The sequence below is a fragment of the Desmodus rotundus genome, chromosome 12 (assembly GCF_022682495.2).
Source record: "Desmodus rotundus isolate HL8 chromosome 12, HLdesRot8A.1, whole genome shotgun sequence".
Taxonomy (NCBI): Eukaryota; Metazoa; Chordata; class Mammalia; order Chiroptera; family Phyllostomidae; genus Desmodus; species Desmodus rotundus.
In genome coordinates, this window is record NC_071398.1 from 60,952,869 (window position 1) to 60,979,199 (window position 26,331).

At 59.1% G+C, this 26,331-nt stretch overlaps 1 protein-coding gene across 1 annotated transcript; it reads right to left on the reverse strand.

Annotated features, from left to right (window-relative positions):
* Positions 1-1,331: 1,331 nt before the first annotated feature.
* ALX3 (ALX homeobox 3) lies at positions 1,332-11,398 on the reverse strand. The gene is made up of 4 exons (XM_024570579.3): positions 11,040-11,398; positions 5,676-5,992; positions 2,808-2,936; positions 1,332-2,406 (listed from the first exon to the last, which is right to left on the reverse strand). Exons 1-4 carry the CDS (start codon positions 11,314-11,316, stop codon positions 2,098-2,100), a joined length of 1,032 nt encoding a protein of 343 aa, XP_024426347.2. The 5' UTR covers positions 11,317-11,398; the 3' UTR covers positions 1,332-2,097.
* Between the last annotated feature and the right edge of the window lie 14,933 nt (positions 11,399-26,331).

A 26,331-nucleotide genomic window follows, 5' to 3' on the forward strand; every position in this document is an offset into this window, starting at 1 on the left:
ACCCGCCTGGCCCCTGCCCGCCTCTCCTGCTCCGGCTGCAGCGGTCTCTGGCTCAGCTTTACTTTCTTATCTTTCTCTTCCCTGCTTCTGCTCCTTTTGCTGCGTCCCTCTTCCCTCTCCATCTTTTTCTAAGCCATGCTGGAGCACTGCCCCTCCTCTGGCACCCAGCGCAGCGCCTGGTGCAGAGTGGGCGGGCAGGCACCCATTGTAGAACAAACCGCTCTCCCTGCATCTCTCTGACTTGGAGGGGCAGGAAGTCCAGAACTGGGCTGGCCTCTCACAGAGGTGGGAAGACACTTCTGGTGCAGTGGTCTTAGCCCTGGGCCTAGAAAGGTGGGTTTGCGCCCCTGGCCATCACCAACCAGCTGGATGGAGGTGGCTGGGTGCCTCTCCCTCCCACTCAGACTCTTCCTTTGCTGTGGACAGGGGCTCAGCTGCAGTTCAGCCAGTGGCAGCACTGACGGGAGGGAAATGCCCAGGAACCAGGCCATGAGGGGACAGGAGGAGGAAGACTGGTTTCCTCTGGGGCTCGGTGACCCAGTCACAGTGACCGTCCTGGCGGGAAGGTGCATCTGATGGGGGCCTCAACCCCCCTCTGGGAATAAGCCCAGTGCCGGTGTCTGTGTGCTGGGCTTTCTGTGCGCCTGGAAGAGGAAGCGTCTGAGGGTGGCGGGGCTACCTCGGAGGCTGAGATCTGAGCTCTACATGTGGTGGTATTCTATTCGCTGGGAGGGTGGGGGGCTGGGACTGCTTTTTCCCTGCCTTCTGGGCTGTGGAGATAAGGCAGAAATGGGGATGAAGGATAGGTTGGATGATACTCTGAAGCTGCAGGAAAGAGTCCTGGCTTTCGTCTCTGCCCCACGGCTCAGATGTGCTCCTGGGGCCTCTGGGGACAGGGACCTGCCCCACCTCCATGGCTCTGAGAGCTCAGAGCCCTCAGTGGGCTCCCCAGCCTCCCATTCCACTGCTCTCTGTTGTCAGTTCAGCCACAAGCTTGTCTGCGCTTTCTCGCCCGCTTCCCACCCCTAATTTTCCTCATGAGCCTAGCCACCCCAGAGCTGGGCTCTTCTCCCTGCCTTCCACGCCAGCCAAAGCCCCAGGGACCCTGGACAGGTGACAGGGCTGAGTCCACCCTCCCCTGGCTCCCGGGGTCCCTGCAGCCCCTCCAGATGGCCTGGCCACCCTAAGCACAGCCCAGCCCGAGAGCAAACCCCCGCCACACCCTGAAGGTCCACAGCTGCCAGGTCTGGAGAGTGCCGCCACCTTTATTATTATGCTGGGCAGCACACTTCCTTTTTTTTTTTTACAAAAGCATTTTTACAAAAGTGAGGGTTGGGATCTCAGGGGCTCAGAGGCTGGGGATCTGTTTTGTTCTTACCAATGCCCTCAATGAGTAAACCAGGAGAGTCCAGGGTTCCTGTGGCATACCTCTGGCTTGGTCCCGTGGAGGAGAATCCAAATATTTGGTGGTTTCTGGTGGAATTCCTGCACCCTCCCCCGAGGGGTGGATTGGTCTCCACAGCATGGTGGGTGGGGCGGGCACAAGGGAGAAGGGATGGCTGGAGCAGGGGAGGCCTGGCACCTTTGACCTCCAGCTTCCAGGCCCTGGTGAGTGCCAGATGCTCGGTGCACGCCCTCTGGTGGTAGGAGGAGGGAGTGAGGCCCCCCGTAGGGGAGCATCCGAAGGTTCTGGTTTCCCGAGTCAAAAGGACAACCCCGGGCCCAACCTGTGTCCTCCTCCCATCCTCCTGCATCCTTGAGTGAGGAGCCCACGAAGCTGTGTCATTTGGAGGGATAGCAGTGAGCCTTGGACGAAGTTGGAAGGAAGCAGGGTGGTGTCTCTCCCCAGCCCAGCATTTGGGTGAGGGGACCCAGTGTGTAGTGGGAAGAGAAGCCCCCTCTCCTGGGCAGCCCTGCCTTGTTCTAAGAGCAAAGACTCGGCAGGAGGTGAGGGTCCCAGCTGCTCCACCCGCCTCTGGGAACCATGTGGGGCGGGAGGCAGAGGTGCGTCCTCTCTGGCATCCAGTCCAGGGTGGGGTGGGAATAGCTGGGAACAGGGAAGGGGTGGCAGCTGAGTCTGCTTGTCCACACATCTCATCACGTGGTCCAGTTCAGCAGGCTGGGTGGCTCCTTGGGCTTCACCCTGAGTGAGACGAGGCTGGGAGACTTGTAGTCGGTGTCCGGGGAGGACTCAAAGCTGTGGTCCCCCAGGGCAGGGGAAAAGCTGTGGAGGGAGTAGATGCCGGGGTGGGCTCCGGGGGAGGCTGGCACCCCCATGAAGCCGGCCACATTCCCGTGCGAGTGGGAGTACGGAGACATGCACGGGGAGGGGATGCCCTCCGGAGACACGAGGCAGGGCCCGGCTGGGCTCCCAGACCCCGGGCTGGGCCACAGGGCGCTCTGCAGCTGAGAAGAGAGATGAAACAGGCCCATGAATCGGTAGCCCCAGGGGCTGCCTCCCTAACAAGGGGCTCACTCTTCGCCCTTAGGGCTCCTGACACTTTCCCAAGAAGCCTCCACTCCACCCAGGTCTAGAATCTGCCACCCTCCTGTCCCCAACGCCCATAGAAGGCCCTTCCCGCTGCTTTTCAGAATGAGATTTTCCCCAGGATCCCTCTGCCAGCTGCCCTGCATGCGTCCTTGGGGAGATGGCCAAGGGCCCACTGGGCAGAGAAATTGATTTGTCCACACAGGACCCAGTGCCACTCTGGGTCTCCCCAGGGCCAGAGCTACTCTCTTGCTGGCTATCCCTGGGGTGCGGTCAAGCCCAGATGGGGGGGTAGGGGCGGGGCATGGAGGGGTCTCACCTGGGGGTGGCTGTCTGTTCGGGGCAGCACAGGGATGTCATAGGCAGATGTGAAGGGGTTCCGCCCCTCCTGGACCTTCCCATAACGCTCCCGCTTCCGCCACTTGGCTCTGCGGTTCTGGAACCAGACCTGGGGGCAGGGGCAGAGGGTTAGGGTGGCAGAGTGGCTGGAGGACTACAGCGGGCTGGGGAGAGAGCCAATGGGCGTGGCACACAGGTCGGGGAGCTGGCTCCCGGCTGGGCGATCTTGAGTAGCAGGAACTTGTCAATCCACATGGTTTTCAGAGCTGGGGGAGCCTGGGAGAGCCCCCCACCCCTCAGTCTCTGGGCCGAGTCACTCTGGTTCTCCAGCCTGGCCATGTCTAGTAAGGGTGTCATGGTGCTCCATGGCCCGGGGTTCCGAGGTGCTGGCGCACATATATTGGGGTTCTAGCTACCAGCCTCATCTCCTTTTCCAGTCTGCCCACCTCATGGCACCCGAGGAATGTTAAAGATATTTCTGTTCAGGCCCTGGTCCTGCTTAAAGCCCCCCTGGCTTCCTGGGGAGCTCAGCCCACAGCCTCCACAGCCTCATCTCCTGCCAGGCCGTCCGCTCAGTGCTGCCCAGCTGCCTCCAGCCCAGCCAGCCTTTGAAGCATTCTGCCCCCTTGCTCGTCCCTGCCTCTGCTGGGTTGTCCCTGCCTGTGCTGCCCACGCCCACCCTCCCCAAGCCTGTGCATCTGAGCTGGGTACTGTCCCGTCCACTGTCCCTCACATGTCTCAGACCACACCCTGTTGCCGCTGCCTGTGTTGGAGTCCGTCCCTGCCCTTCATCTGCGAGCTCCTGGCAGCCGGGGGTGGCGTGGGGTGGGGGTGGAGTGGGGTGCACCGTGCGCCTCTGTGTGCGGATCTGTGATGACTCTATCCTTGGGCACATGCCGAGGACTGTTACATGTCTGTGTATCAGCGCCTGCGTTTGCACTGCCATCATTTCACGAACTTACGTGTCAGCCTCTGGCGTAGACATTGGCAATATCAACACGGAACCAAACCCAACCTTCCTCAGGATCTAGCTGGGGCTGCATTAGAAGCAGCTCTGTGTGTGTGAGCATGCATGTACACCCATGTGCAAAAGTAAGCCCACCGCAGCCCCTCACACTCCTCCAGTCATCCTGCCCAGGCAGGCATGTCAGGCCCTGAGTTCGGGAGCTGGGCACACCCTTCCCCCTAACTCTGGGTTGCAGAGCTCCCACAGCGGGCCGGGGCAAGCACAGGGAGGGGTGCCCCACCCGCCCGGCTCCTGTCCACCCCAGCCTTCCTTTCCTGACTGCCCCTCCCCTGCAGGCAGACCAGGGCACTCGGGACCAGTGAGGCTGATCACTTGCCTGGGAATTCATCCCTCTCACCACCTTCTCTGCCTGGAGCGAGCACTGAGGGCCGCGCCCTGTGCTCTGGACCTGTGCTCTGTATTGTCCCACGTGTGGGTGGCCTCATTATTCTCTGCACAGCAGGGCCTGTGGGTGGCTGCTACACTCCTGTCAGAGACAGTATCCCTACTCTGCAGTCTCAATCCCCAGGAGGCTTCTGCACTGGGTCTGGGGCCTTGTGGCTTTGCCTACACCCTTCTAGGGCTGGAAGGCCAAGGGGAGGACTGGGGCCCATGCCCAGGGCAGTCCCATAGGGGTGGCTGGCCTATGTCATTTGGGGTGGTGTGGCTGTTGGTCACCTCACTGATGACTGCAGGCCCTGGGGAACCCAGGTGGGCAGTCCCAGACACCCGTTTTTGGAGGGACATGGGAGCAGGAGGACCCTGCAGAGAAGGGGACATAGCCCCAGGTCCTCTGGTCCTACGTGGAGTCCATATGAAGGGCCCACTCTGCTAGACGCAGCTGGCCTGACGGTCCCCACCGTCTGCCAGAGCCACCAGCCACAGTGACTCCGCAGACTCTGGAGGGGCCCCACGCGGGGAGTGACAGCACGAGCTCTGCCTCTACCAGGTCTCCTGCCTAGAGGCCACCCCCTCACCTTCCCCTGAAGCCTACCCCAACGTCCCCCAACCCCCCCAACCCCCGTTCACAGCAAGGCAACAATGCCCACCTTCCCCTTGGGCCAGACCCTTCCTGAAGCCTCCCAGCCCTATACACTGCTCGCCACCTTCAAGTTCTTCCTCTCTTCCAAAATGGCTTAGACAGGGACTTCCTTTCTCCCTTTCCCCTGTTCCCAGCACCTGCCAATCTGCCACCTGCACCCCCACAGCTGGGCCTCACCCTTTGTGAAGCTGGCCACAGCCCCATCCAGAAGCCTGGGGCCGAATCCCTGTTGGGAGAGTTTGCTGGGTAGGGTGGGGCTCCTGGCCAGGATTCGACTGTTGGTGGGACTGAAAGTCACAGGCACAGGATGGCTTTGAGTACTACTGAGCCCGAGACCCCCCCAGCGGGGCCCCTCCCATTCTGGGCAGCCACCTCTGGAGCAGCCCTGATAGGTGCTCCTCGTTTCTCTGCTTCCAGAACAATTCCTGGCTGCACTCCTCAAAGCTACTCCCTGAGCAGGCAGCCCCATCCCCCTCTCCTAGACTGGGAAACTGAGACAGCCAGGGGCAAGCCCCACATCGCCTGGCCAGCAAGCACCTGGCAGAGATGGGACGGCCACATGGGTCTCTTGACTCCCAGAGGCCATCGGCCCCACATGCAGGCCTAAATCTCCACTTGGGCTGCCAGCCTGTGGCCCCAGCAGAGCCGGGCGCGGACGGTGAGCCCAGGAGGGGCAGGCGGGGCGCAGGCACCAGGAATGGCAGCACTGTGCCGTGCGAGCACCCGCCTCTCCCAGCCCTCAGGTGGCCTGGCCCGCCATCTGGGTGGTCGAGGCAGCCGAGGGCCCAGGGCGCCCTCACCTGTACTCGGGCCTCGGTGAGGTCTGTGCGCAGAGCCAGCTGCTCCCGGGCATACACGTCAGGGTAGTGGGTTTTCTGGAAGACTTTCTCCAGCTCCTCCAGCTGGAAGGTGCTGAAGGTCGTGCGGTTCCGGCGCTTCTTGCTCTTGTTCTTGGCCAACTCCATGGAGTCGGGGAGTCCCGGGGACAGAGGGACACGCAGGCTGGCCAGGCAGGGGCCTGGGGAGCCTTGCATGGCAGAGGGCCCGTCTCTGGGGCCCCCGCGGCAGTCCAAGGGCAGCTGGGGGAAGCTGGCGGCTTTGGAGGCCTTCTCCTCAGCTGCAATGGAAACACGAAGAGGAGGATGGAAACCGAACCAGGGGTTTTGTGGGTAGAATGGAGGGAGGGGAAGACTGTTGACGCTTCAGTCCCCGCCTCCCCCTTCCCTTCTCTTCCCTCCCTCCGGCAGCCACCCTCCATGGAGCCTGGCATTGGGAGGCCTTCCTGCAGAGTCTCCAGCTGGGGAGGGGGCCCCAGGGAGCCATGCTGTCTGTGTTCTGGGCGGGTCTGCTGGGGCCGAGGGAGGTCCATTTCGGGGAAGCGCTCTGTGGGGGCGTGTCCCACGGGGTGTGGCGGTGCCAGGATGGCGCCACTGCACGGCACGGCACGGCCTAGCGCCCGGGCGGGAGGAGGGGGTGAGGATGGGGTGGTTGACATGTCCCTGCCCCTGCCAGAAAGGACCTCCTTGTCCCTCTCGCCACAGGCCTTGGTTCCCACGTCCTTGTGCCCACCACATGGACGCCGACAGGGACACTCAGACAGCTTGGCCAGTTCGGCTGCACCTGGTTCCCTGGACCCCACATCTCAGGACTAAGTGAAGTCCCCCAGCCTTGGGTGTAAAGGGCAAGATGGAGCAAAGAAGCTTCCAGAGGGATTGTCTCATGCCTCCCACAACTGATGTTTGGGCAAGGGCTGAAGCTCTAGCAACAGAGAGGCAGGAGCTAAGCCGAGCTCAGAGAAGGGGGGTTGGCTGACAGTGTGGGGACAGGGCTCAGCTCCCAACCCCATCGTCGTCCCGCCCTCCTCTGGAGCTGCTGACAAGCAGGGGGACCTGACTGCAGACTGGGAACAGCCCCCAGGAGCCCCACTCCAGGGGCCCAGCCCAGCACTCCGGAAGCTGGCGCAGTCCTGCCGCAACCGGGCACAGTGAGGAACAGGTTGCCCCAACTGCCACACTCCCCCTCTGGCGAGGACCCCCCGCAGCCTCACCACAAAATCCCCATGCAACAGTCTGCCGGGATGACAGGAGAGACGCCACAAAGACGCCCCACTGACTCACAGGGCCCCTTCCCTAGCCCGGGGCGGCCCCCAGGAGGCCCAGTGAGCTGGCACCAGGCGGCAGCTTCTTCCCCGGGACTTGGTGTCAGGATGGCAGCTGTGGGGAGGATGAGGCTGGAGGGTGGACTCCTGGGTCTGAGGAGTCCCTGTCTGTGCTGTGGAGGACAGGTGTCCCTCGGCAGGGGGGTGGGCAGGGACCTCGCAGGGCCACCCAGGCGGTGAAATGCACTCCCTGCTGTGTGTCCTGGCGGCCTGGGAGAGTCAGGTTGGCCCGCCCTCCGGGTTGGTTGAGCACAAATGACAGGCCAGGGCCAGCTTGCCTTCACAGCAGGTGAAACTCAGACGGCAGAGAAAATGCACCAGTCGCCCCCCCGCCCCCGGCCCCACCCCACTTCCACTCTGAGCCACGCAGGGTTCTTGTTGTTGTTCTGGGGGTAGGAGCTTAGGAAGAAGGACTCCTGGAAGGTGAAGAAAATAGTTGGGAATAATCAGGGAGACTGGGAGGCCAATAGGGGATACCCCGCACCTAGCAGGCCTGAGACTGGGAGATGTCAGTGGGAGGTCCCTGGGGTGGAGGGTGAGTGGGGATCAGGGGTGGGGCCAGGGGAGTGCTGACATCACTGCAGAGCCCCCCAAAGCTCTGGGGCTTGCTCTTCTGCCTCCTGGGCCCTCAGTATCTGTTCCAAAGGGATCTGCCCAGAGGAAGTGGCCAGATCTGGGGCCACAAGACTTGCCTTCCTGACTGGCAGGCCCCCAGGATCAGGGCTGAACATTGCATCAGGACTTCTCAGGATTGCTACCCCCAAAAGGGCAAGGCCTGCTGGCCTTGGGTGGCCCGCCACACCTGCCCATTCTACAGCCCTCTCAGTGACCAGAGGACTTCTCCCTCCTCACCATTGCCCCAGACCTTCCCCAACTGCCTGGAGGACTCTGGGGGAAGGGCGGCATTCCCCCCTCTTTGGGGGATGGGGCACACCTCAAAGAACACCCAGCAGCCCTGAGGATGGACGCCCAGAAAAGCAAAGCAATGAAGGTGGGAGGCAGACCAATTCAGTGGGTCAGCAGTTGGCACCTAAGCTCCTAAGAGGAAGGATGCGCTCTAAGGCCCCCGGTGCCATCCAAAGGGCCATGGAGCTTGTCCCTGGCTCTCACGCTCACAGCACTCCCGCCGCCCCTACCAGCGGCAGCCGGGTGCACACCTCTGGGCCGCCCGACCGGAGCCCCACTGCCCTTCACGATGGCGTCCATTGAGGCCGCAGGACCAACCACTCGGCTTTGAGCCTCCACTGCAATTTGATCTGCATCCAAGCTGCCTCTGGATCGACCCTCAGTGCTTGCGGAGGCCGGGGCTCCCGTAGCGCTGGCGGAGGACCTGAAGCCATCCTGGACAAAGCGCAGCATGTGGGGCGCAGTGGGGCCTGGTGCTCACCCTGGAGTTTCCCAGCCTTGGCCTATTGGGGTGTCCAACCTTCTGGCGTCTCTGGGCCACACTGGAAGAAGAGTTGTCTTGGGCCACACATTAAATACACAGACACTAACGAAAACTGATGAGCAAAAAAAATGTTTTAAGTAAAGTTACGATTTTGTGGTGGGCCGTATTCATAATCATCCTGGGCCGAGTGTGGCATGCTGGCCACGGGTTGGACACCCCTGGCCCTAGAGGTCTCTACCTGGGCTGACGACCTGGAACTCTCCTCAAGCCATGGTCTGCCCAGAGAGCACTGACCTGAAGGTAACCCCGTTCAAGGCCTGCGAGCCAGCCGACGAGTTCCGAGGTCAGAGAGCCAAGCGACGGGACAGACTGCGAGGCCAGGCAGAGCAGGAAGCACTCGGCGGGCACCTCTCCGGCGCTCTGAGCAGCCGCGCGCAGGGGGCAGGAGGGTGGCCGTCACCGACTGGACGCGGCGGGGTCCGGAGTAGGGCTGGGCGCTCTCCGCCAAGAGCGGGAGAGGAGCGCGGAGAGCTAGGCTCTGGGGCGCGCAACTGCCCGGTCACGGCCAAGATCGCGCCGCAGATGGGGAGCAGCTGCGCGCCCACTGGTCTGAACTGGAAACATTCAAGCCCGTTATTTTAAAAGCCGGGAAATAAGGCGGGTCCCCCCTTTGCCCGCCACATTTCACACGCAGACTGCGCGCCCCGGACCCCGGGGCCGTCGCAACCCAGCAGCTGGGCTCCGCCTCAGGGACCCGGGCCGCGCGCCCCTCCGCCCGCCGAGTTCCAGAGGGGTCACGGGGACGCGAGAGCTCTTTCCAAACTCCGCTCGCACCCGCCGCGCCTCCTTTTCGTTTGGCCTGTCCTCTGTTCAGCTTGAATCGTTCGTTTTCTTTTCCCGCTTGTTATCATTTTGCTATTTTCTGCTCTTTTAGGGTGTCCGTTTCTTCTTTCGTTTTGTCTGCTCCGACTCCCTTCGTCTTTTCCCTCCTCCATTTACCCGCGTCGTTCGATCTCCGCTTGCTTTTTTTCCTGTTCGTTTTTCATTTGTTCCTTTCCGTTCCGCCCACCTCGCTGACCGCCTGGACTCTCGTTATCGCCTCTCTCCTCCGATGCTTTGTTCAGTTTCCTTTTCCCTTTTTTCGGTTGTTTACACTCTTTGGTTTTCTTTCCCCGTGTTTCGTTGCCGGCCCCCTCGCCCTCGCCGGTTCCTCCTGCCGCTCCTTCTGCTTCAGCGCTCTCCGCCTTTTGCTCGGCGTCGGGCGGGTCCTGGCGCCCCGCGGCCGGTGCGGGATCCGGCGCGCCCAGCAGGCCCGCAGGGTGGATCCTGTCGTTCGCCGCGCGCCCGGCTAGGCAGGGTACCTGTCCCCGACGGTGCTGTCGGCGCTGCGCGACCGCCGCCTCTGGCTGGGATCAGAGGAGCCAGGCCAACTGCTTCTCATTAAGTCCCAACTGTGGTTTCTATCAGGGGAGCCTCTTTCAAAGGGCACAGACACGAAGCTCCGCGGCCTCGCTCATTTCCTCCGCTGACCCCCACGCCCCTCCCGCCCTCTCCTACACATTCCCACCGCCGGCTGGGCAAGGCCGGAGCTGCCCGTCCACTCCGCGGGGGTCCGTGAGGCGCCAGCGGGGCGGAGGCGGGTTAGGCCGATCTCGGAGGATGCAGCTCGGGGCCTAAGCTGCGGGAGGTGGCAGCGCAGATGGGGCCGGCGCCCAGTCTCCCACAGATCCACCCGCGCACTGGGCGCTGGCGGGGCTGCGGAGCCGCCTGCCAGGCCCCAGCGTTCGGGCGCGATCTCGGGAGGTGGTGCGGTCCAACTGGCCAGAGCGCACGGGGCATCGAGGCGCGGGCACCGAGCCGCCCGGGGGTTAGGCCCGCCCGGGCGGCTCCCGACGGCCCAGCGGTGACGATTCAGTGCAAGGAAGCCAAGGCTGCGAGAAGCGGGGCCATCGCCGTGCTAACGACGGGGAGGCCAGGTTAGTGGGAGAAACAAGAGCACAGTTATTCCGTAGTGAGCGTGGCCACGGTACTGCGGGACCAGCGGCGGCCACCCCCGCGAGCGCCTTCCCCGAGGAGGCTGGGCCTGGGGAGGAGAGGCCGGCAGAGGCCAGGCCGCAGCCCTCGGCGGGCCGGCACAGCCGTTCTGGGTCGGAGCTCAGCCTGGGGGCTGCCGCCGGAGCTAGACACAAAAAAAGCCCACTTCTCTCCCCGTATCGGGGCCAAGGGCTGAGTGTGGCTCCTGGGCCCTGGGCCCGGTCCGGGTTTCTGGGTGGGTGGCAGTTCTAGCCCCACTCCGGCCAGCACAGCTCTCCTTCCCGGCTCCAACCGCTTTCGGGCCCGACTGGGCCCGGGCCTTCGCCGCTCCACCCTTCCTCGATCTCCAGCCTCCCATTCCGGCCGCGGAAGGCACGCGTGGCTCTGACTCCCGCACCGTGACGGCTTTTGCCCGGCCTGGACCACCGCGGGTCCCGCTTCCAAGGGAGCCGTGGCCCGGGGCAAGAGGGTCACAAAGTTGAGAAATAGTGGAGCCGGGGAGGGAAGCGGAAAGGTCGGGACGGGGCAGGGAGGAAAGGGGAGCGGGTCCAGCTGCGCGTTGCACCCCGCGCCGCGCGTTACCTTCTGCGGGGCCCTCGTAGAAGTGGCCGCCGTTGAGCGCCGGGCCGGGCCCCAGGTCCTGCAGGTACTTGGTGGGCGGCTTGGCCGGCTCTGGGAGGTAGGGCTCCAGGGGCCCGCAGGCCGGAAAGCGGGTCAGTCGCGGGCCGCGGGGCGGCGCGGGGTGCAGGTGAGGCGCGGCAGCGGAGGTCCCCTGGGCGCCCTGAGGCTCATCCCCCGCGGCCGCATAGAGGTCGGGCCCCGGCCCCACGCCGAAAGGCGCGCAGCGCTCGGGGTCCATGCCGGCTCGGGGCGCATAGGCCGCCGGGGCTCCGGGGCTCGCGCTGCCCGCGCGGCCTGTGAGCACCCGCCAAGGGGGAGGGACCTGGGCTCGGGGGCGCGGAGCCCCCGGGAGCTGCGTGCGCCGCGGGGGGGTGGGGGTGGCGGGCAGCAGAGGGGGCCGCGCCTCGGCTGGAACCATCCACGTCACGTGCGGCCCCTGCTCGGGTTAACCCCTCGGAGCCCGAGAGCCCCCGGATTCACCCCAGCCTGCCTATCCCAGGCAGCTGGAGGAAAGGGGCAGACCTTTTTGTCTGCCCATCTTCGTGAGTCCCTTGGTCCTGATACCCTGTCTAGAGGCTCTTGCCCCTAGAGGGGAAAACAGCCCTCCCCCAAACCCGTACAACCCACCGCCCCCGCCCCCCAGTAGAACTTGTAGACCTGGTCTCCAGACATCAGTCTAGGATAAGGGCCCAAGCAGGTAAGCGCTGGGACGTGACCTAACTCCTTGCCGGGGGCTGGGGAAAGGTCGCCTCCAGCAAAACACCACCCCTAGAGAGCTCTTGTTTCTCCCTGGGATCACAGGGAGTGCTGTGTGCAAATGGCTCTGATGTGGGAATGGGGGCTGGGCACTATCTTTAGCTAGCTGCGGGACCTTGAACCAGCCACACACACCCCCTCCTCTAACTGTGGAGGTCAGACCGAGTCGGTCCTCAGCCTCTTTTTATTTATTCCTGGTGGATCTGAAGTGGCTGCAGGGCCTGAGCACAGGGGAAACTTGCGGGGTCAACTCGGCACCCTCGGAGAGACCCTCAGAGGCAACCTTTGGAGCAGGTGGTGGAGATGTAGGGGTTTGGGGTTTGAATGGCAGGCATGGAGTGAATGCTTGTCAGAGGGCAAATGACCTGCAAGTGCGGGGTGGGGCCCCCTGCAGAGGGGCTGCCTGCAGCTCAGACCCAGGGCTCCTCTGCCCCAGGCCGGCCATTTTGCAGGGAAGGGAGGGTTGCATCACATCTCCTGGTGAGGCTCTCCAGCCAAAAGGAAGCACAGGACTAGCGCAGTAGCTTAGCCTAATTTATGACGAGAGACTCAACCCCCACCTCACCTAGGATCCATGGCGTAACAAATACCAGAGGACCCTGCTCACCTCTGTGGATTGAGGGGTACCTAGGTATGGGTCAAGCCGTGTTTTATTTTCAGTGCCTCAAGAGACCAGGGAGAAAAGGTGGCGAGTCAAACATCATTTGTATTTCATTTGAATTCTCAATTTTTAAAGGAATCCAAGAAGCCTGGTGTGAACACCTCCCTCTTCCGCTGGGGGCTTAGAAGGGGTTTCTTGGCTGTCCTCAGCCGGAGTTGGGCCATAAATCACAGCCAAACAGGAACCAGAAGCCTTGCATCTCGCAAGCAGTCATTAAGCCGTTATTAAACATACCGTAACTTCTCTGAAGCCTTATTGGTTTAAACACCACACTGGAGGCATCATGGCCATTAGGGCCCCTGATCACAGCCTGCAGACGGGGCGGTGAGCTGGGAGCACCTGGGGCTGCTGTTTCCAGCCAAGAAGGAGGCTCAGCTCAGAATTAAGTTCCTCTCTGGCCTCACCAGAGAGCTGTTCTCTGGGATCCTGTGGATCCAGTTCTGGGCAAACAACTGTGTGATCCCTTTGGACCGTGCATAATGTTTTTCCAGAGTTACTGGGGTGCGCTGTGGACAATGTTTTCCCACTTAGGGGAATGTCAGTATCGATTCAGGACACCTTCATTTATTGAACCAAGGAATCGAGCGGCTTACTGTGCAAGATGCAAGTATTACACGGGAAAAGGGTCCCCAGCGACAGTTTAAACAAGGCAGCCTAGCCCAAATGCCAAGCGTTTTGCTTTGGGTGGTTAATTAAACCTTAGTTTCCTCATCATAACCATGGGCAGTGCGCACGGTGGAGGGATATCGAGAAGCACTCATGTTTCAGTGGATGTGACGAACTGTGTTAACTGAAGAGATGATTATTATCGCGACGGTAGTCAGAAATAGCAGCCCAGATTTCTGGGTTATGTCACTGAGTTGATGGAAGGCTGCTGACCCAGTGTGAACAGGCCAGAGGCTGGGGCTGAGCAGAGAGACCTAGGGACCTCCACCCTTCCCCAAGCCCCAAAGTCCCTCCTGCCATTCTCCCGCTCTGAACAGACCAGTTTCCGTGCTGAGGTGGTGCTGCCTAATGAACTGAGGCTGCAGGAAGCCCGGGTTTACATTCAGGCTGGAGGGGTAGCTGGAGTTGCCCTTCTGGGAGGGTTTTGTCCTGGGAGCATGCAAGACAGGCTACGTAGTGGAGCTTCTGCTGTTGCCCTTTTAAATCACTAACGCAAACTCTTATCTGGACCCACGTGTGGTCTGGAAGACTTCGATGGGCAGGTGCACAGAAAACGCCCCCCCAAAAGGCAAACTGCTTGCTGAGTTCTCCTTCCTAGGAGGGCCGAGAGGTCCTGGAGAACCGCAGGGGTCCTCACCGTGCAGACAAAAGCACGAGCTAACACACAGTATGGACAGCGTGCCAGGCACTCTCGCACATAGTCTGTACCACCAAGTTACTGAAGTCGCCCAGCCACGTCGCGAGGTAGGCACAGTTGTCCCCGCTTCACAGAGAAAGAGACTGAGGCCACGGAGGGAGCCAGCTGTCCAGGGTGGAAGCAGCCACTCAGTGGCAGAACCAGAATCTGCGTTCATCCGTGGTCTCCACCAAAGGGAAGGCCAGGGCGAAGGGGGACAGAGCAGGTCCCGAGTGGAGTCACGCCACCGCCTTCCTGATCACCAAGTGGTGGTTTATGGGGACGCTCGCGGCGCCCAGCCGTGGCGGCTCTGCAGTAGGTGGAGAGGGGTTTCTTCTGAGCTGAGACTAAATGAAACAGAGCGTCCAACACCTGAGAGGTTTTATGACCCACCGATGCAGCCAGATGTGAGGCAGAGTTTAAAGAGAATTCGTAAGTTCGCCATTCGTACTGTTTAATAACCAGTTGGATTTATGATAGTGTTTGTCACTGATGCGTTGTCCTTAGAGCAAGCAAGATGAACAGGCTAGGTGACCCAGAAAATTCTAGGTTCTGTCATGAAAAAATCTTAAAAAGAAAAGCTTCTGTACCTGCTGAGAAATATTACTTTTAAAATGGAAACAATACTGACTGGGTGTTTCTACGCAACTGTTTCTTACTGGCTAATTGTTTCGTTCATTCACGTGATAGGAGGACCCACCACCATGTGACCGGCATTTGCTAGCACTGGGATGCAGCAGAAAGCGAGGCAAATGCATCCCTGTCTTCATGGAGTGTCCACTCTTCTGGGATGGCAATGGCTCACCAAAAATGAAAGGAACTCTAACAGAGAACGGGATCTGGTCTCAAGAGCAGAGCTCCTGGCTTCCAGCCTCCACTGTAAGGTCAGTTCTTGAACTGGAGAAACTTTAGTCCCAACTAGCGCTTTGCTTTTATTTTCGACTTCCCCCAGCCTACACCCGTGAAGGTGAATGCCCTCCTTTTCTCCCAAAGGGGTTGGAACAACGGGGAAGATGTAACCTCACGTCTGACATTGGTTTGACACATACAACATTTCCTTCCAGGCGGGAAAAACTCAGTTATTGTTTCCTTCTAAGGGAAGACCGTCTGTGTCACCCTTGCCCCATCTAGACTCTGAAATCCTAAATTGATCCCTATGAAAATTCTGGGCTTGGGAGCCCAAGTCGATTGTTTCTCATTAGTGACATTCTTCCTGGAAGGTCAGGCCAAGGAATGGTAAATAAACGTCCAGATCCGGCGCTTCCTCCTCACCCGTGATATTTAAAAGAAAGAAGGAAGGGTGGGGGAGGCTCTGGGTATCCAGAATCCATGCCTGTGCTCCTCACAGTCCAGGCTGAGGTCTGTGCTTTGGAGCAAGATTTCTGGGCAGTGAGGGAGCTGATTCTTCTCTTCTGCTGATTTGATCTCTTTCTTTGGAATAGGCACATGCCCCGTCTATGCCTCATTCTCTCCCCTGGAAGATTGGGAGGAATGACTCTGTAGTTCGGGTACACTGGACAATGCAGACAGGGTTTATACAGACATTTCCTTGTTTAAATTTTTATTTATTGGGGTGTGTGTGTGTGTGAGAGAGAGATTGATCAATTTGTTGTTCCACTTACTTATGCATTCATTGGTTGATTCTTGTATGTGCCCTGAGCGGGAATTGAACCCTCCACCTTGGCATGTAGGGACATGCTCTAGCCATCCGAGCTTGTTTCTTGAGCCTGACTCTACCCTGAACGTCTGTTTCTCTGCTCCTTCTCTCTGCTCACCTGCGGGGGGCTGGGTTGGAAAGGGTGTGGGGCTGAGAGGCGGCACTATGCCTGGGGTGTGGTGGTGCCCTGCCGTCTGCCTCCTGGCCCTTGCGTGCAGTTTGTAAAGGGCTCTGTGGCAAGAGCCTGCACGGACCAGAAGCCAGTCTGTGGGGGAGTTTTTGATGAACTCAGGCTTGGTGGAAAAGAGGGGGCAGGTTTGAACTTCTTGGCAATTTTAACATTCTGATCGACTGATCTTTTGCGTGCATTTGTTCACCAAGCCTTTACTGTGCGCCTGCCATGAGCCAGCCAGTGCGGGGCACAGAGAGGGCAGACACACAGACCCCTTACCCTCAGGGATCTCCAGCCCAGCAGGAGGGCATGGGGGTCGTGAGGGCTCTGAGACAAGCACCTGCCCCCACCCTGGTTGGGGGGCATCTGGTCACGGAATGCTTCCATCCAAGCTGAGTGGGGTTAACCAGGGGTAGGTGTACGGAGCGGGCAAGGAGAGAGGGCATTCCTAAGAGGACAGCCTGGAGGTGAACGCCAGGTTTGGGGACCTTGGGTTTGTCGAGTGTTGTTGGAGCCTGGGCAGGAAGAGAGCTGGGGCTGGGGCTGGGCTGGGAGGAGGAGAGACCATGGTGTCCATCAAGAGGAACTCCTGGGGGAAGGTAGGATGACTCCACAGGCATCGGTCCACATCTGCCAGGCCTGGCTCTAGATTCACTAGTGGGACACAGGGAGGAGGAAGCCCCAGGCCCAGGAAGCCCCTACTCTAAGGGGGAGCCCAGGACCACGCCCAGCAGGCATATATTAAGAAAACATGAAAATAACATCAGCAGCAGCAGAAGCGCATCTGTTCGCTGGGAGCAGTGGGGCGGAGAGTTGAGTGGAGGGGGCAGGGGAGCTTGTATCGTGGGCTGGGCTGGGCTGGGCGACTCGAGAGGCCCTTTGGAGCAGAGTGTTGGCTCTTAACGGGAATGCTGGCCAGGGCGCCCCTTGAACGCATTTCGGCAGGAAATCCATTGGTTCCAGAGTGCAGATTCCAGATTTGTTATTTTACAGGGCTAACAAGTATGTAATTATCACATGTGGGGCACTTCCAAAGAAATGCAAACACACACCACTGAACACCCTGAGAAACATCAGTGGGACCCACAGTCCAGTTCTGGAAGGGGCTCCCCACCACCTCCCAGGCACACCCACTCCAGTGCAGGGTCTGTTCCCATGTCAGAGGGAGAGAGAAACAGTCAAGACTGGGGCTGACCTGACACGGGGCCATGAGAAAGGCGAGTGGAGAGGGTGGGGGGACTCTGCTTAGCCTCCTCTGAAGCCTCCAGTGAAGGCCAGGCAGCGGGAAGGGGAACAGTCATACTACCCACCACCGGCCGGACACCAACAGCGTGCCAGGCCAGCACCGCCTCATTTCATCTTTCCAGGGTCGTAAAGTCCGTGTTGATATTCCCGTTTCACAAAAGAGGACATGGAGTTCAGTCTGTGTATTAATTAGCTATCTGGTGCTGTGCAACAAATATCTTCGACACACAGAGGCTCCAAGCTAAGTCAGTGGCCATGGGCCAGGGACTCAGGAGCAGAACGGCTGAGACCTTGGCTGGGCTACAGCTTTCTGAAGGCTTGACAAGGGTGCAGGATTTGCTTCCACGGTGGCTTGCAAACATGGTTGGCAGGTTGGTGTTGCCTGCGGGTGAAGGGCCTCAGTTCCTCCCTGGTGGGCAGCGGGCTTCCCCCACAGCGAAGGGTCCGGGAGCCCCAGGTGGAAGCTGCAGCGCCTGTCACGACATAGGCCTCAGAACCCACACTGTTATGCCTGCCACATTCTGCTGGTCACGTGGGTCAGTCCTGATTTCATGTAGAAGATTCCACAGTGTGGCTCCTTGGGGGCCACAGACAAGGCTGCTCCCATAGACTGATCCAGAAAACTGCCGTATCCTGCCGCTGCTGAATTCTCCTGGGACTCCAACCCAAGCTGCCTGTGTCCAAAGGCGAGGCTCCAAGGTCAGGTGTCGGGTATGAAGGAGTGGCTATGCCGATGGGTTAAGAATAGGACCTGGGGAGGCGAGACACGATGGGGTGTCCGCAGGCAAGTGGCGAAGCCCACTGGGCCATGAGAACCACACTGCCTGTCCCAGGTAAGATGGAGAAGGTCCCAGAATGGGGACAAGCTGTGCCCTGGTCTTTTCTGTACCCTGAGTGTTTAGCTGTCACAGCAGGAAAACTCCTGGGGGGCTCCCTCCATGTGCTGAGCTGGTCTCGGGGGTCCACGGGGGCTCTTCGTCCCCGTGGGTGAAGGAAGGAGGCACGCTCACCTTCCCTCTGGGGAGGGTATAACAACGCCCTGTTTGCATTGCCGTCAGCTTAGCAGAGGGAGCACTGACTTAGACCTTGAACTGGTGTCAGGGAAGGAAGGAGGTGCTGAGGGCCCACGACGAGTTAGATCCAAACCAGGCATTCTTTGTTTAAAATTTCACAAAATCTGCTCAGCGGGTAAGGTAGCTATTACTATTTCTTCCCCGCAGATGAGGATACAGAGCTCAGAGAAATTAAGCTGTCCAAGGTGTCACACACTTCCTAAGTGATAGAACCAGGAGGGACTCCCCGGCAGGTGGCTTCACAAGCTGGCACCATCTCCAGCATGTCACACTACTTGCCTCCAGTGGATCTGAGCCCCTGGTGGGGCAGAGGCCTTGCTGGGCAGAATCGGGGTGGGAGGGGGCTAACAATGCACCCTCACTCCAAAGCTGGGGTAGACCCTTCTTATGAGATTTTTTTTTCCTTCTGGGGACACAAGATGTGGACACATGCACAGCCACCCAGTAATACAAGATGTTTGCGAAGTGTGGGACAGCGGCCCTTGCGGAGGAACTGGCACGCACAGGAAGGGGCTGGTGTTCCTCAAGGTTGCTCTTACTTGGAGACAAAAACCCTTCTGTGATTGTGAGCACAGCCGAGCCAGTCCCTGGACTCCCTCTCACCTGCACAGCCCTGGGGGCCAAGGCCAAGGGCCACTCCTTGTCACAGAGAATTCTGGGAGCTCTCCGAGCTGTAGCTCGAGAAAGTGGGAAAGGCCAGCAAATGCGGGCCGACAGAGAGGAGGGTAGGGGCTGAGCCGCGGTCGAGTGCACAGGACGAGTCTTCACACAGGGAGAAGCGCCATGGCTGCCGCCCGCGGAGCATTTGTGAAGGAGCAGCAGCCGTGTTAACTGAGAGCCTGGGCGGGGTCGGAGTGGGCAGGTGCGGAAAGTGGGGCCTACTCTCTTTAGGCAATGGGGAGCCACGGGAGAGTGTTGAGAAGCACTGGGAGCAGGGCCTGGCCTCAAAGAGGTGTTTGGCCAATAGGGGCTAGCATTATTCCTGTTGCCGCGTAGCAGGAAAAGGAGAGCCGTGCGTGGGAAGACACTCTCGGTGGCTTGACCAGAAGGATAGCGATGGTGATGCCTAACACCTGCTGAGCGCTTGCTACAGGCCAGGCCCTTCCTTCTGAGGGAGGAGGCTTTCCCTCCATTTTCCGGATGGGAGAAAGGCACAGAGAGAATGAGGAACTTGCCCAAGGTAGCCAGGGGACGTAGAAGAAGGGGACACAGTCAGTGTGTGAGAGAGTGGCCCAGGTGGCCTGAGGTGACAAAGGCCTGAACGGGGGTGTGGCCAAGGGAAGGAAGAGGGGTGGCTGGAGGGAAGAGTGTTTAGTAGGAAGGAATGACCACACTTAGTGCCATGTGGGTCAGGGTGGGGGTGATGGGTGGTCACCAACCCAGAGAAGGGGGCGCCACAGAGACAGGGCACAGGGATAGGTCTCCAGGGGACATTGTGAACCTCTAGGACAGAGTTCCACCCAGAAAGCAGTCCTTCACTGAGTATAATTGTCACCTACAAAGTGACTGCAAAGCCCTGGGCCACTCTCTGCATGTGGGGGCAGAGGCAGGAGGGCCCTGAGTGGACTTGCCAGGCCCTGGGATCCTGTGATTGGTGCCACCCTGCGGAGAGCCATGGGCACACCAGGCGTTGAGTGACAGTGGCCTGGCTGCTGGCTCTCCGGCCCCTCAGAGAGTGTGGTCCACCCCCTGGCCCTGGCTGAGAAGCCTCAGGTGGGGCTGGAGGTAGAGAGCCCAGCCCCGGAGTTGGCATGGCTCCTGGGAAGCAAGTAGGATGCTTGTGGGGAGGGGAGCTGTAGTGAAGAGCAGGGCTGTGTCTGTCTGAGTCCACCTGAGGGGAACGGAAAGCCCTCGGTCCCTTTAAATATGTGGGGAGGGCCCAAGCCCTCAGCTGCAATGGAAGTGTCTCTTTCTACAAAGGTCCCCAACTCTGGGATTGCAATGACAGTGATGACTTTAGAGGCAGCCAGGAGGCTGGCGCTCAGAGGAGAGGGGGAGAGGCTCCTCAGTCTGCGGGGCAGCCTGAGTTCCTGCTGGTGGCGTGTGAACATAGTGTGTGCACGTGTGGACGATGTGTGGCTGGGTCTCCGACTCGGAAACCTCAAAGCCTTCATCTGCTTTGGGGGGCCCTCGCAGCCTAAGTAGGCAAGCCCCGGATTTTGCGGGGTGCACACGGGGAGGGTGTGTGTGAGTACACACAGACCCCAGGACGTCTGGGGAGAAGCGATTCTGTAGGCACATTCGCGCCAGATCCATTGGACAAAGAGACCGGATATTTTGCTGTTTGATAAACTTCGTAAAACGGTGGAGCTGAGTGATTTTGCCGCTGCCTGAGTGGAAGGGTTCTAAGAACCCATGCCAAGAAGATAAATACAGCCGTGGCTCCGAGAGAGAGCTGAAACAAATGTGCAGAGAGAGGTACATCAAAGTCAAACGGGTCTTCCTGACGACCGGCGTTCCGCGTGTGGTGAAGTGTGTGCGTGTCCATGTGTGTGTACTGGGACAAGTGTTTGGCAGACACCGGGCCACATCGAGGGGCCCGGAGATGTACCCTGGGCTCTCGCCAGCTGTTCTGAAGGCGGCCCTCTCCACAGCAGGCCTCCTCAGGCTTTAGCTCCGCTTAGGCCCATCCCTGCTCAGTACAAAGGAAAACCACCCAGCGCCACCGTCGAGATGTAGGCCCTGCAGCCAGCCAGCTGGGGTGAATTCGAAGTGGAATGATGGCGCCAAGGGGTCAGGAATCACTCCATGGGCAGGATGACCAGTCCCTGAAAGATTTCTTCAGTACTGATGACAGGGGGTACAAGCTTGAGTGTAAAAACATCAGCCTTCCCCTATTTGGTTCCAAAACCACCAGCCCTCTGACTTGGTGTGGGGCACGTACAGGGGTATGGAGCGAGAAGGGTATGTTAGCTCTGGATAGAAGCTTAAACCTCAACTAGTCCAAAAGTTCACCAAATGTGGTCCCCAGGTCAGCATCAGCAGCATCAAGAAACTTGTTAGTGCCCTGGTTGGTATGGCTTAGCTGGTTGGAGCTTTGTCCCATAGACTGAGAGGTCACGGGTTTGATTCCCAGTCAGGGCACATACCTAGGTTACGGGTTTGATCCCTGGTAGGGGTGCATTTGAGAGGCAGCTGATTGATGTTTCTCACATCGATGTTTTTCACCTTCTGTCCCTTCCTCTCTCTCTAAAAAGAATCAATAGGCATGTCATCCTTGGGTGAGAAAGAAAGAGAGAAAGAGAGAGAGAAAGAGAGAAAGAAAGAAAGAAAGAAAGAAACTGGTTAGAAAAGCAAACTACTGGCCCTACTCCAGACCTGCTCAGTTAGAACCTCGGCGGGTGGGGCCCAGCAACCTTTATTTTTGCAGTGTTTTTCCGGGTGATACTGATGCAGTTTGAGAAGCACTGATCGGGGCTGTCATCTTCATTTCGAAACGAGGGAATGGAGCCCCAGAGAGGGGACTTTTGCCAGGAGCATACAGCTAATTAGGACTCGACCACTCCCCCTTACTCATAAGGTCTCAGCTATTTCTTTTGCACATAGCATGGGGGGGATTTTAATGATTTTTTTCTTAGAGGCAATTGCTATGTGTTTATATATTTTCCATTTGTTAATAAGCTGTGTAGATCAGCAGTGTCCCTGGGGCCCAAACCATGGAAGTGTTTGCTACAGCGTTTAGGCTCCAGAAAGTGGGTTCCAGTTCGGCTGGAGTCCAGACACCCCCAAGTCCCCAGCACCTTCCTCCCCTGTCTGTCCCCAGATGCTGTCTCTAGAGCTCCGGACGGCCAGCCACACAGGCTCGCTCGGTGAGGTTGTTTTGGTCGGTCATCCCTCTCTCCATCTGCCAGGCCAAGCGAGGGGGGACGAGGCAGGCTTAGTTTCACCCATTGGCCTTGGCCGCCTTGCAGAAAAGACCTGCCTTTCCTGCAGCTATCCGTGCGCCCAGCGTGTTTCTGACGGTGCACCGGTGTTTCCCCAACTGGAATAACGCTTCCCTGGGGCAGATTTGTTCTCTGTAAGGAAAACACGTGGTCCCTTGTCAGATGCAGTGAGAGTAAGTTGCCTTCCACCCTGGCCATCTGGTCACCTCTTGGGGCTCCCATCCCTGACCTTGGAAGAAAGGCAGTTTCCTAGACCCAGTGGTGGAAGGAGGAGTGAGGGGCCCTTGGAGACTTTTGGGTGAGTAAGTCTTCTAAAAGAGCAGCACCATGACAGAAAGAGTGTTCTGAATTTCCTAGCAGACAGGGAAGGGACCAGTTTGCTTTGTCCATTGTGAAGAGGGCCTTACTAAAGGATTTTAAATGGGAGCAGAGTGGGGAGGGACGCCTCCATGGAGATGGTTGACAAGAAGGTGGGGGGAGGAACCGGCAGGACAGATCCTCCCCACCCCGAGTCACAGAGAGTCTTCCCTGGCCCCAGAGCCTCCTAACTAAGCCTCTGCCCTCCTGGGAGCTGGGCGTTCCTTCCCAGCCATGAAATTCGGAAGCCCGCATCCCTCACCTGCAAGGGGCTGAGCTGTGTGGCTGGGATGGTGTTTGACCTGTGAGCATCCTCCTTGCTTCTCCCGCCCCATCAGGGGTCCTAATCTGCAGTTAAATAATTAAAGTTAATTAACGTTTACTTCATTGTAAGCACTTCACAAAGCCCTGGAGATAAGTGGACTTCCCCTGGAGTGTTGCAAAGCCAGGTTTGGAAATGTCAGATCTAGAGGACTTGGCGGAGGGATGGTGGAGACAAAGGAGTGCCGGAGGGAGGGAGGGAGGGAGCCACAGCTTTCTGTTTCCGCGGGGTCTCTCCACTGGGCGCCAGGGTTCTGGCCCCTGGACTGGTTGACTCCGATCTAATGTGCGAACAGAGATCGACAGAGTCAGGAAGTCCCTCGGGGTCCCCCCACCAGCGAAGGGCAGTATCATCCCAGCAAGAAACACCCTGTTCCTGAACTTCATTTCCCCGCTCCACCAAAGCCGGAGGTGGGGGCGGGGGGCGGCTTTTATGGCAGCCCCTCTCTCTACGAATGTGGAGTCCGCTGACTCGAGTTTGGCTGCGGAGAACTTGCCTCCTGCTCTGGAAGATTTATTAATTACACATGTCATTGAGTCTCGCAGCCTGGGCATGGGGGCTACCGACGGAGGACCGCGGTGCGGGCAGCTTGAGGTTCCTCTGCTCCTCTGCGCCGCGATGCGCGGCGTCTTTGTGCGGCGCCTCAGCCGAGCACCGGCCTCCCGCGCTGGCGTTGCGGAGAGAGCGGGTAGGGGATAGGTCGGGGGCGAGCGGGAGTTGTGGGTGGGTGGGGGTCTTCGCCCAGCATGGCCTCCGCGCCCTCCTGCCACCCGGGCGGGTCCCGGTGCCCGGAGCCCGCGTCCCACCCGCGCGCGCCCAGAGTCGGTTCGCCGCGCTGGCACGGGAGACCCCTCCCAAAGTGGGAATGCGATTGAAGGAGAAAAAAGCATTCACAGTTTAATGTCAACTTCAAACCTCCATAAAACCAGATCAAAGGGAACAGGCGCTCGGTTTCTCCCCGGATCTCCGGGCGCCTGGATGCTCAGGGAGCCCAGAGAGTTGAGTTCCTCTCTCCAGTCGGGCCAGAACGGGACCGGTACACGCAAGCAGAAAGGGCGCCGCGCCCGTGAACTTGGGGCCTGAGCAGCGCGCAAGTCATCGGCCCCGCAGCCAGGCAAGCGGGGCGCGGAGCGGGAAGCCGAGGGGGCTCGGGAGCCGGGAGCGCGGCGCGCGGGCCTGCGAAGGACAGACCACCCGATGGGAGGCCAGAGACTCACGGGTGCCCGCTGCACTCGCGGCCGCTCTTGTTCGGCCGAAGGCCCTGGGGAGCGGCCGGCATCGGATCGCCGAGCCCGTCGGTTGTCGGCACCGCACTGGCTCCCGCGCCTTCCCTGGCTCCTACGGCGCCGGCAAGGCGTCAGCTTTCGTTTTCTCCGGCCCCTTCTCAGTGCCACTCTTCGATAAACGTACGCTTGGGTTTCGTCTTCCGCTCCCGATTCTTCTAAGGTGAATGACTCGATCCCGAGCTTTTTTCTAGTGCTCCCTGCCAAAGTTCGCAGGTCGCAGTGAGACTCCCCGGGGTTTGCAGTGAGACGGGCGACTTGCCGTCCAACGTTCTTCAAGGTTCCGACCAGGAGAGAATGTGAATGAAGACGAACCCTCACAACGTGAGGATAAATCTGGAGAACTTTATTAGTAGCAAAGTTACAGTCTCTTTCTCTCACCCCACATAAAAAAGAACTGTAAACGTCGGACGTTTTCTGCGTGTATCAGTTTTACACGGTGTAGCATTCCACCCCCCACCCCCCAGGACATAAATTTCCATGTCTGCAGAGCCTGCTCATAGGTGAAACCACATGTCTATTTTGAGGGCCTGCGTGTGCTGCCGGCCCAGTGATATCGCCACGACAGTTCCCGGTGACAGGCCGTGGACATGCATGGAGGGTCACTTGTGTTTGGACACCTGGAGGAAATACCTAGGACCCACCTGCCCAGGAGGGTTTCACCTCATGTGTCGTGTGAAATTACGGGCACCTCATGGGCGGTCAAGGGGCAGAAACATTAAAGAGAGTTCAAGGAAGAGAGGCTGTCGTGTGAATAACGAAAGTGAGAGAGACAGAGAGAAGACAGATGTAAAGAGACAGAGGCAGGGCTGGAAGACACAAGAGAGATGGACATGTCACAGAAAGACCGGGTATGAGAGGCAGACAGAACGAGCAAAGAGAGGACGCTGTTAGAAAAAGAAATGTGTAGAGAGAGGTGGAAGGAGAGGGGAGAGACGGATGGTAGGAGAGAGAGCAGCACAGAAAGATGTGGAAGAAAGCCATCAAGAGGGATGGAGAGACAAAGAGCCTGAGCCCAGGCCGCGGGTGGGGTGGGGTGGGGTGGGGAGGAGAGGATCGAAGCCTTGGAAGCTGGGAGGCTTCCCAGCGCTCGGTGCCTCCCCAGGGCCTGGCTTCTCAGATTTCCCCAACGCAAGGGAAATCCAGGGCAGCCTTTGTGGGCTCCGTTTGTTTGCTCCAGACCCGGATCTGGTGATGCCGTTGATTTGGTTTTTAAACAGTGGGTTTGCAGCCTTCTGGGCTGGGGCAGTGGTCTGCTAGCCATCCTTAAACCTGCAGATTGGATTGAATTTCGGCCACTTTGATGGTCCTGTAATCGTCTCCCAGTTTTCCAATTTCCAATTCCCTCCACCCGGCTGGGGGTTGAGAAGGGACTTTAAAGATGCCTTTGATAATGTCTCACGGTTACAGATTTCCATAACAATTTTCTTTACCAGATCGTTATGTCTGATGCAGCCCCAGATGTTCTGGGGAGAAAAAGGGAACTGGTCTGTCCCCTGGGTCGCAGCCTGCGGGGCACTGGAGACAGGCTCCGGGAGCAAATTCAAGTGCTCCGGGACTCAGGACCCTCCCCGTACCTCTAGCTCCCCCTCGGCCGCACTTTCAGGTTCCTTCTCAGGGCCAGGGACCCCTGGTGTGCACGCAGCTCTGGCTTGAGTGGGGGACCTTGGATGTCTCTTTTGCACCAAAACGCACCTCTCCTGAATCCCTCCCATGCTCTCTGCTTGGTGACCGTTTGTGGAGTCGATAAACCACTCTAAGGGATTAGTAGGTCAAATGAATTCCAGGTGCCCTCCTGAAGAATTTTAACAGGCCCTTCTGCAGTCAGGGTCCTTAGAAGCATCGGGAGACTTTCCTTCTTCCTCAGACAGATTTGCTGAATATTCCGGGGTGAGTGAAGGCGCAGAGATGAGTGCAAAAGCTAATCAAAGGCGCCCCGCCCTTGAGGAATGCGGCCTTGGCATTGTTGCGGAAAGGAAGCCTGTGAGCCAGTAGCTCGGCCTAAAGGCTGAGTGAGTGTGAGAAATGGAAGGAAGAGGTGTGATGAAGTGCGTTCCAAGGCAGCAAGATGACTCAGGCTGGGGACATCTGGGAAAGCTTCATGGAGGAGGCAGTGTCTGTTCTGGAGGTCCTGGGAACATGTGGTAGGCTGATGGAGGAGACTTTGGAGGCAGAGGGTTTCCCCCTTCCCCCGCCGGTAGCCTGACCCAGGTAGTTGATGGAACAAGTGTCTCTCACGCAGTTCTTTTCACCCAGCATTTGTTGGAACGGGGCACCGAGCTGGGCCGGCGCTGGGTGTGGGGGATGGGAATGGGGAAGAGGGGTGTCTGCCCTCTGGGTACTGTTGGTATAGCTTATCTAATACAGAACTCTAAGGGGCACCTCACTCAGTGCTGCCTGGGCAGTGAAGGGCAGCCAAGTGGGCAGTGGCCGGCACCTGCCCTCCCCTCTCCAACCAGAAAAGTTCCACTTTTTGTGTATTGGATTCCACGTGATATTGC

Coding starts and splice junctions, on each gene's coding strand:
- ALX3 (XM_024570579.3), bottom strand. CDS start 11,316: ATGGACCCCGAGCGCTGCGCGCCTTTCGGCGTGGGGCCGGGGCCCGAC. Junction 2,937..5,675: donor TCACCGAGGCCCGAGTACAG/GTGAGGGCGCCC, acceptor CCCTGCCCCCAG/GTCTGGTTCCAGAACCGCAG. Junction 2,407..2,807: donor GAACAGACAGCCACCCCCAG/GTGAGACCCCTC, acceptor CTCTCTTCTCAG/CTGCAGAGCGCCCTGTGGCC.